A 10,092-nucleotide genomic window follows, 5' to 3' on the forward strand; every position below is an offset into this window, starting at 1 on the left:
TAATATCTAGCTAGTCTAAATAAATTTAATAATTTATTTTAAAGTACTAAAGCTATAGATCTTAAGATAGTTAAGTAAATTAATAGTTTTACGATTATAATCTAATATATATTTTTAAAGAGATTTTATTATATTATTAATTATATTAATAATATCTATAAAAACTAAAGATTGTGTGTAACTCAGCACTATTTTCTACTAGATTAATACTAGTATTAGAAAATAGCCCTTGTACTTATAAAAAACTAAATAAATTTTTAGCTATTTCTAGTGTGGTGGAGCGGCAGAATTTCAAAAACTAGTTTCACGAAAGAGTAGTTGTTTTGAACTCATACACACTAACCACCTGCGCCGTTCTCTCCGAGCTCTTACTAATTCAAGGCACGTCCAGACCTCTCCTTAATATATTACCCAACAGTCGTGGAGGGTGCACCTCAATGGAATAGTTATTCAGCATGGATGCAATTGCTCACAGAGCGGAAACAGAGTCCTGACAGCTCCTATCCAGGATAAATTTATGGCAACGTTGTGGGTACCTATTTTCCGCAGCCTCTTCCACCTTTTCTTGCATCACCCAAGCGTTCCAATTCTTTCTGGAATGCCAAAATGTATTTCCTCGTCAAATTGAGCAAGCACTGGCCATAAACCTAGGAAGCTGGCTTGTTGACCTACTAGTCTATATAGACCTAACCAATATCCTGCGGCGCTGGATCACGTGGTAGTATTCTCGGGGATCAAGCCCCTACATACCAACTTGTAGGAGATATATTAACATACCAGCTAACATACCAGCTACTAGGAATATTAGCGCGTTGACGCGTTTCCCTAGGATAATAATGAAGACATGGTATTATAGTCGGTTTCACCTCATCTCTTCGAGCGGGGGATCAGGGGTAGGGATGAGGGAAATCGGGAGATTTAAACGATTTGATCTCCCGCAACCAACATGGCCATAGGAGAAGATTCCGCCCCACAGCAAAATGGGTTATAGCGAGGCAGACTCCATCAGCGAGAGCGTTGAAAGTATTATGAATAAGCTCGAAGGTGAACTTAGCCTTGCTAAATATGATTTGGAGTCAACGCCCCCATGGAGCTTGGATTGCAATGTTCCAGCCCAGGCAATCTTGTACAACCGTTCGCTTCCAGCACCCAAAGACACTATACATATTTATCCATTCTATACCGTGGAGCCTGGAATCATGGTCGAGTTTACGACGGAACTGGATGGGGTCTACCAGCTTGCATTAGTTCCCTCCGGTACCCAGGACCCAGACCAGAATATTTGTTCGAAGAAGAAGCGGGTAACATCTGGGAAAGTATACAGAGCGTTCTGGGGTATGACACACCATATAACCCAGCTAGAGAGGCTCCAGTCTATCAGCGTTCTCGTCCGTCACCTGTCGAGCGCCAGTGCACCCGACCGCAAACCGTCATCCTGGGTTCTATCCACAAGAGAGTTACGTGTTTCCCGTTGCCCCAGTATGACCCCTGTGACAGCACTCAAAATAGGCGAGGATGTCTTTGTCGAATGGGAGGATGTATGGGAACAGTGTAAGCCAATTCATTACTTTGTTGCCCCTATAGATCGCAATGGGACCATCGCACCATACCATGGCGAAGACGCTGGTCAGCCCGATGGCCGACAATGTGTTAAGCTGATCTCACCACCACTCATTACTCACGATAGCCATAAGGAGCTCCAGTTTCTCATTTCCCCTCAACTTATGTCGGAACAAGAGGAGCCCTTTCTACTCCCTCAACAATTCCATGTCAATGTCGATCAAGGCTATATGCTAACCATTGACAATGGTAGCTATTTCGATATGGAAAATTGTCAAGCGGTTCTATACGTTAATATTGAAGGGGCCTCACTCTCTCAGGACAAGGAATACAGTGTTATCATTGGCAGTCTTACTAGGACAAATTATGTGCTAGAGAGCGAACCCCTTCCAATTTCCATCAACTGGGGATATGCTATCCAAGTGATTTGGTCTGTTGAGGCAGCGACTCCAACTTCCCATATATCACAGAGTTCCAAGCCTTCGAGTGTACCTTCTGCTCTTCAGGTTACTCTCGTCGACCCCAGTAAAACCAACTATCGAATAAGCCAGCCTAGCCGGCCATGGTTCTTACCACAAATCAATGATTCACTGGATCCGCCGTGCCTCAAGTCAACGGCTCACTTTGATGGTGGTATAACCCTCTCATGGTCAGACATTCATTGCCCAAACATCTCATCATCGAAGGGATTGATACTGCATCCCGTACGCGAAGGCGGTGCTGAAAGAGTACTGGAAAACCTGGACAAAGTTCCTCGTTTCAATGCAACCAAAGGTCAAGTGAGCTATACTGCCGATAGGTTGACCAGCTACATCGACAGCGGGATACTACGTATATGCTTCCGTGTTGCCACGGGGAAGCCACCTTACATTATAGGTCGGCGGTACTATCTGTCAGTTCCGGTCCCAACCAGGCGTGAACCCGGAAAAAAACTATGGCTAGCCAGAGACTGGGCAATTCTATTTCATAGTGGCCTGGTGCCTCTTCCCGATGACACGCCCAGCAACCCCTGTTTCCTTGCTATGACATCGAGGAACGCAATTAAGAAAGTCTGGTCGGAGCCCGTGTCAATGAAATCCATATCGGTGGCTATTCCCAATGATGAGCCAATTAATGCCTTCGGTGGTGCACTTGCTGCATGCAGCCGGCCAGGGAGCCAGCATTCTGAGTTCTTCTACATTGCAAAAAATGGCAGCATACAAGGAAGACGACGGATCGGGGTTTCTGGTCTCGACGACCGTTGGATACGACCATCAGATTATCCATTTTCTCTTCCAGAGACGGCTTCCACACTGGCAGGTGGCAGTCTAACCGCCATCGCTCACAGGGACGCGATGGAATTGTACTGGGTAGCTCCGGCAGGGGACATCAAAATGGCCAGATGGGATGCGGATAGAGGATGGGCCCAAAGTCTGAGAAGCATCACCGAGCCAGGGGAAGTCGATGTGACGGGTTCTGGAGTATCGCGTTATGGCCCTGTGTTCCAAGCACTCACAACTGGTACTTTGGTAACACCAAGGAAGACATTTTTATTTTGGAAAGATTCGGAACACTTTATCAGAATGGCAACATCACCAGACTACCAGCCAGTCATCATGAAGGATTCATCCTTTACAGGACAGAAGATTTGGCCGTGTGTCAAAATTGCCACTACGATCACATATTATCAACGCGTGGCCATGTTGTGGGTCTTTTGGGTCACTCCCGACTATGCTGTCCATGGTGCATTTAAGAGAGCCACGAGTCCTTCGCCACAAGACGCTTGGACCGTCTTTCCAGTTACAGGGCCTAATTGTGCCGATATGTCGACCCCACTGAAGATTGTACCAGTTAGTAATTCAGAAGAAGACAACCTGGTATTGTTGTGGTTCGACCGAGACTGTCTTCTGCAAGCAGCGAGTCCTTTTCGCTCTCACACATCATTAAATCTCCGCCACTGGTATCAGTTTAACGTCTTTTGGGGTATATCCTCGGTTCGTGATCGTCCTTCCAAGATGGCCATGGCGACTGCGCCCGGGGGTAGGGTTGTTTTCACCTGGGTTGCTCCGGGTGCCGTATTGAGGCAAGTGGTATTTGGCTTTAATGGGAGGGAGATTACTCACTGAATCACCCTTCTATGGCAACCCAATACAGTCAATGTGTATCCCATAACCTTGGAAGCAATTACAGCTTTCGAGGTCTTCCAAACTTTTCGGTTGCTAGCTTCTTATATCTTGGCCATCGGCCATACCCCCGCCTGCTCCGTCCCGTGAAAAGAGCTCATATCCACCCGTCCTTGTATTGAGCAACGGAAAAAGAAGAGGATCGGAGCTTTTTATGCATACAATCATGAGTGTGCGAATAAAAGGTCTTTCTAGCCTGACATTGAAGAATCCTATTCACCAAACGTGAGTACTGGCAGACGGTCGTAGCGGCGTTTGCCAGGGACACAGATATCAGTGTGTTGATACCTGATACCTAATATAAAGTAGTTCCAAAGCCCTAAATACTCAATCTAAATTCTACGTGGTATGTAATTTCTCAAAGGACGACGACAATTAAGGGTCCATGACCTAGAGCGCACGTGACCCTACATGCAGTAGGATGACGTTGGCGATGGATGCCTGATGGGAGGCCTGAAATCTGCATGCATCACCCAATAAACCAGCATTCATGCGTGTCCCTCGTGTTTCTAATCTTGCCTGTCCGAGTATAGTTCGAACTCACTCCATCTGGTTGGTTGACTGTTCGTAAAAGCCCAAATCCAGAAGAGGGGTATGACCTAAACAAGGTGGCCTAACTCTTCCACGACCTTATATTTACTGTTGGGACAGCCTCGATTTGCATTCTTGAGAGATATCTCCAACGATTGTTTTTGTTTTACTGATATCTCCTAATCCCTAGTCGTTCAGCAATTGATTACTATAGTCCAATATGTCGGAGTCATATATCCTTATCAAAGGGGCAACGGTGATCTCTGCGAAGGCAACCGGCGAGGAAGTCCGAGAAAACTGCGATATTCTCATCAAAAATGACCGGATTAAAGCCGTTGGCAATGATATCTCTCCTCCGGTGGAAGAGGAAGTAGTCACCATCAACGCGGAAAATTGCATCATAACTCCAGGCTTCGTCGATGGCCACCATCACATGTGGCAGCATCTCCTGCGAGGAATCACGGTGGACTGGTCTCTTTTTGGTTATTGCTGCCACCTGCGGACCGTCTACGGAAGCCTGTATGATCCAGAAGATGTTTACTTCGCCAATTATGCCGCTGCGTTGAGTCTGCTAAACAATGGCGTCACAACTGTCCTGGACCACTCTCACATAATGAACTCGCCCGAACATGCTGACGCGGCAGTAAAGGGCCTCAAGGATGCTGCTATCCGAGGCACATTTTGCTATGGCTTCTACCAGAACCCTAAAGTACCTGGTGATATCGCCAGTATGGCAACCGACACGTTTGACAAAGCCGCTCGGATTAAAGATGCAGTCCGTGTGCGGGAGGAACATTTCTCAAATAATGATCCGAGTGTTTCACTTCTCACATTTGGAATTGCATTGGACGAAGCACCGATGCAAACTCGAGAACAGAATGTCGAGGGACTGGAGATTGCAAGGAAGCTGGGAGCTAGGCTAAGCACTGTGCACACTTCGGTGATATCGCATGGGGAACCAAAGGCCGAAATTGTCGAGCAGTTTGCTGATGCAAACCTGATGGGGCCAGACATCGTGTTTAGTCATGGAGGTTGGATGACCGATAGCGAGCTGGCTGCGGTGCGCAGTTCTGGGGCTGGTATTGTGGGAACGCCTGACACGGAGCTACAGATGGGCATGGGGTATCCTATCGTATGGAAAGCGAATGACCTGGGATGTCGGACGTGCCTTGGACTTGACATTACCTCGAATCAAGGTAATGATTTCTTGGCACAGATGAGGCTGGCGCTTCAGACTCAAAGAGCTCGTGAATATTCGAATACAGTACACAGAGAGGTCGGGAGAAAGACAGCAGACGTGCTACGCATGGCAACCCTTGGAGGAGCTGAGGTTATGCAGATGGAATCGTTGATCGGATCTATCGTTCCCGGTAAAAAGGCGGACCTGGTGATTTTTCGTTGTGACGACATTGACACGGTGCCTGTTGCGGACCCTATCGGGAGTGTGGTCTTCCATGCGTCACCGAAGACTATCGACACTGTTATTGTCGATGGAAAAATTGTGAAACAAGACGGTCAGCTTGTGGGTGTCGATTGGCCGTCTTTGCGTGGTGAAATTGTAAACAGATCACAACGGCTGAGGAACCAAGCGGCTAAAGTCGATATGGAAAAGCCGGAATCAGAATTCCGCTCCATATTCGAGAAGGCCATGAAAGCGTAAACGCCACAATAGCAGAGGCGTTAAGACATGAATGTTAAATGAATGATGGGTTCTATGATAGCAGTCTGTCTCCATTTTTCATACAGGGGTTACAAAGCAATTTTCCATCGTAGGCTTGCGCTTTTCGGCAAAGGATACAACACCATTATATATTTTGACTTGCCCACAACATCTTCACATATTTTACAAAGATTGGGGAAAAAAATAGAATAAATAAAAATAAAAATAAATAAATAATAAATAAAAACAAAATGAGAGCAAACAAAGAGCCATTTGACTGAGAGGCATGACGCCTGATAGTCTAATAGCAAGATGTTTCATAATTTTTCATGTGGAATATTACGTTGTTAAAAGATCTCTTCCACGTAACGACGACCGAGACTCTGCCTCACATCTCCACCGATCATGTCACTCAACTTCGCTGCCATATCATTAACCATTGCTTTTGCCCCGCAAACATAGATCGATCCATCCGTAATCTTAGCCAGGACGCTCTCTTTGTTGTCCTCAACGTAATGTTGAACCCTTCTCTTCTGCTTGTTGCTGGGTACCCGGAAGAGCATATCAATCAAACCATACCGCTCGGCAACAGCAAGTGTCTCCTCAAACAATGCTTCATCATGAGCCTTGAAGCCGACGAAAATGCTAATAGGGGGTGATTGAAACACGAAATCCATGCCTTGGGATTCTGCCTCCATAAGAACCTGTATCTTTTGCTGTAGTAAACTCCGAACCGGAGCAAATCCGGTCCCAGTGCAGATTGCGATGAGGTGTTTCTGGGAAGAAATAAGGTCTTGTCCCGGGACAATAGTGACAGGAGCGTATTTGATAGAATCGCCCGGCGCGATTGCTGACAGGAATTTGTCGCTGAAGCGCCCTCCCTTGTGGAGCCTCACCATGATTTCTACCAGGCCTTTCCCGACATACTTAGCAGAGGAGGCAACGGAAAATGAGCGTGGACGAAGCAGCGGCATATCAAGACAGACCTTCATGCGAAGATCATCTGTAATTTGCTGTAGGCCTGGAAGGCGCTCTAAGACTTCAAGGACTGTTCCATTCGTGTCCCATCTGTCCCCAGCTGGAAAGGCTTCGGGCAGCCATGCAAGGTCTTTGAACCTTCCTTCGAGGTCAATATAATGTTGGAAAAACTCGCCGTAGCTCAGAGACGGCATAGTAGTGTCTCTAAACGGTACACATTGGCTGGCGCTGCTGACTCCCAAAGCAGCAAGCGTCCTGGTAACCTGCTCTGACGTATTGTAGGGCAAGAGTCTCAGGTGACTCATCTCAATGTAGTCCATGTCACCCAGGTCCATGGTTATCATGACTATTCTTCCTTCTCCAGTCTCAGAAGGGGATTTACTCAGTAGCCGGCCTGTGTTAAATCCGGCCAGCATCCTATGGTGTTCAAAACATTCATCCTCTGTTGATTCAGTTGCGACTTCATTGGCGCCTTCACCAGTTAAAGAATCCTTGACGAAGCTCCACCAACGGTTAAAAGCTTTCATGGGCAGTGCTTCCACTGCTGTGTTGCCTTTAGTAAGCCCCTTCGCGATCGGAATTCCGCCCACCGCTTCCATGAACTCGTGGAGTTTGACGGAAGCCGCATTGAATGTAGGGTAGGCGCTGTCTCCAACACCGAATATCGAGTACTTGACTGCAAGTGCCCCATTGTACTCCATGACTCTATCCTTCATAGCTGCTTCAAATTCAGCACCATTTGCAGGGAAGCGCCCATCACCAGTCGTCGACACTACCATTAGAAGTGGGTCCGAGGGCTTTATCTTCCGCAGGTCTAACAGATTCAGAATGTTGAAGTCCACTTGGAAACCACCTGGAAGCTCTTTAACTCGTCTTCGTAGCTTTTCGGTGAGCTTTAGGGCACTTGTACCGGTGCTGCTGTAATAAATATGCACCTTCTTTTTGGGGATAGTTGGTACCCCATTGGTAAGGTTCTTGGTGCCATTCTCGATACACAAGGAGTTTTGTACTGGTGTGATGTGTTCGGTCACCTATACATATTTAGTACGTAAGGACTGCAGTGAACGTGGATGAAGTAACCTACCCAGTCTTCCCCGACTTTCACGAGTCGGGTTACAGGAGTCTTGACAACACTGCGCCGGCGGCGCCAGGACTTTACGGGATCAAGTCGATGCCTTGCTATCAGGGGCTTTGGCTGATAATTTGGAGCACCGCCACGGTGCCACACTGGCACAATGGAGCCCTGCGGTGGTGCTATCCAATACGGGTCAGAATTGAGGCGGTATCCGTACTTCGATGCATGTTCGTCGTCAAACCGAGTCCAATCAGAGGAAGCAGCCAGGGTCCCGATGCAGGAAACGCCTTTCTGTAGGAAAGACCACCGAACTGCATAGTTCAGCTCCGCTTGTGCCCGTGACTACGTTTTATTAGCATGGCACTCATGTGGGACAAATGGACTGGGACTGGGAAGGGAACGTACCATCCACACGAGCTGTTCATAGTCTGGTAGGTCCTCCATTGCCTCGATCTCTGCGTATTCCGGATTTTTCTTGTAATTTTCAATATCGAACCCAAGGGCTTTCGCGACGTCAGGTAGAGTATTGTATCGAAATGAGTCGGCGAGATTACGGACACCGATCTCTGCGTCCATATACCTAAGCCCCACGTTAAAACATTCACACATATCACATCCATAAATGTTTGACATACCAGCCAATGAACGGCGCTGCGGTATACTGGACGCCACCAATATCAAACCCAAGCCTACTAAGGGCAGGAAATTGATACCACTTCAGACCAAGCTTCTGGAAATTTTCGAACCTCGGGTGGCGGATGTCGACCAGATCACGGAGCTCAGCTGGAACGTCGGCCCATGCAGGTGCGTCGCTTTCTGCCATAGCAACTATGGGTAGAAGATCCCACCGGCTCCTTGGCTCTGGTGGAACCCACCCAAGCTCAATGATGTCTTGTGTTAGCTCGACGTTACTAGGGTCCCCGAGAATAGAACCATCCTCTTGCTGGTACTGTATCATATGTTAGTTGCAAATCCTCATGAAAGTAATCACTGCAGATGCTTACACCAGCAAAATTGAGCAACTGTTTGCTCAAGAACATCGGCCCTGTGCCACTAGTCGACCGAGGAGGGAACGCAAACACTGCAGGTACATCAGTATGGAAACTGTGGATAAGGAGAGTGTTAACACACCTGTCGGTCTGATCTGTCCCTTGTTGAATGCCTTGACAGCCTCTTCAATGACAGTCTTGACCATCCCAACACTGGTCGTAATGTGCCGAAGGTCGCATAAGCTATTTAAGTTAGTTTAGAAGACGGCTTCGAGGTAGCACTCAAGAATCACGTACTCTAGTTCCTTATAATGCGACCTCATGATACACTTTCGTGAGTTTTTCCACGCAATTCGGATCCCATGCAAAAGCTCCTCAGAAGTCTGAGTCCAGGTCGCTGTTTTTCCAACCGTCTTAACTCCATCTACCATCATTGGTTCAAGAACCTCGGACTCTTTCAGAGCCTTGAGGACATCAAGATGCCTCGCCGTGTACTGATCTTCTGTATAGACTCCCTCCTGCCGTAGTTGAGACAAGAAACCTAAGGCTTCCTGCTTGACCACCTCAAGAGGACGAGTCTCACCTACTCTTGGCTCATCTGAGTGAATCAACCTTCCGGCCTGGCAGAATTGTGGGGTACAACCAGTAGAGGCCAGTACTGGGTTATTCTTGATGATTGTCTGAAACTCGCATACTTGAGTTGACTGCATGATGCTAAAAAGCCAGATCTTTCCAATTGTGGTTTTTGGGAAAAGAACAATGAAGACAGTCTGATCATATGTAAACAATTGTTCATCTCCTTGAACTTGGAATTTTATTATCTTTTCGGAGCGATGCTAGAAGGGGGATTTATACCCAAGGGCAACACAAGACTGCGATCGGGAATCGACCATCTAATCCAGCACATTGCATGCCAAACTGCCCAGGAGGAAGTATAGAAACGATTGAGTAATGGAAATCATGTTCAACGGCGTTGAATGGTCAATGTGTAGCGTGATACACCTACTATACTTTCGGTCAGCACCTTTGCCTCTTGAGGCATACCTACATACTATTTCTCCATGTCAGGGTCATACCTGGCCTCCATAGGTCCATACCACATTGCATCACTCTGTGGAACAGTATACACTGGTGCCT

At 47.2% G+C, this 10,092-nt stretch overlaps 3 protein-coding genes across 3 annotated transcripts; 2 read left to right on the forward strand and 1 right to left on the reverse strand.

The window, feature by feature from the left end:
* Nucleotides 1-1,199: 1,199 nt before the first annotated feature.
* F9C07_2078177 (uncharacterized protein) lies at nucleotides 1,200-3,665 on the forward strand (the record flags this gene model as incomplete). The annotated part of the gene is made up of 1 exon (XM_041284729.2): nucleotides 1,200-3,665. The coding sequence occupies one exon, from the start codon at nucleotides 1,200-1,202 to the stop codon at nucleotides 3,663-3,665; it is 2,466 nt and encodes an 821-aa protein (XP_041141965.2).
* An 808-nt stretch (nucleotides 3,666-4,473) lies between these two features.
* F9C07_9507 (putative guanine deaminase) lies at nucleotides 4,474-5,913 on the forward strand (the record flags this gene model as incomplete). Its single annotated transcript, XM_041284730.1, has 1 exon — nucleotides 4,474-5,913. One exon carries the CDS (start codon nucleotides 4,474-4,476, stop codon nucleotides 5,911-5,913), a length of 1,440 nt encoding a protein of 479 aa, XP_041141966.1.
* A 163-nt stretch (nucleotides 5,914-6,076) lies between these two features.
* Nucleotides 6,077-9,866, reverse strand: F9C07_2276744 (putative nitric oxide synthase). Its single transcript, XM_041289715.2, has 7 exons — nucleotides 9,253-9,866; nucleotides 9,098-9,198; nucleotides 8,971-9,047; nucleotides 8,602-8,915; nucleotides 8,372-8,546; nucleotides 7,976-8,308; nucleotides 6,077-7,922 (listed from the first exon to the last, which is right to left on the reverse strand). The coding sequence occupies exons 1-7, from the start codon at nucleotides 9,663-9,665 to the stop codon at nucleotides 6,261-6,263; spliced, it is 3,075 nt and encodes a 1,024-aa protein (XP_041141967.1). The 5' UTR covers nucleotides 9,666-9,866; the 3' UTR covers nucleotides 6,077-6,260.
* Nucleotides 9,867-10,092: the final 226 nt, after the last annotated feature.

The sequence above is a fragment of the Aspergillus flavus genome, chromosome 2, assembly GCF_009017415.1.
Source record: "Aspergillus flavus chromosome 2, complete sequence".
NCBI classification, from domain to species: Eukaryota; Fungi; Ascomycota; class Eurotiomycetes; order Eurotiales; family Aspergillaceae; genus Aspergillus; species Aspergillus flavus.

Excerpts from the sequence above, each read along its gene's own strand:
- F9C07_2276744 (XM_041289715.2), bottom strand. The coding sequence starts at position 9,665 with ATGCAGTCAACTCAAGTATGCGAGTTTCAGACAATCATCAAGAATAAC. Across the intron at positions 9,048-9,097 it reads GGGACAGATCAGACCGACAG|TGTTTGCGTTCCCTCCTCGG; the intron begins GTGTGTTAACAC and ends ATGTACCTGCAG. Across the intron at positions 8,916-8,970 it reads AGTTGCTCAATTTTGCTGGT|TACCAGCAAGAGGATGGTTC; the intron begins GTAAGCATCTGC and ends CATATGATACAG.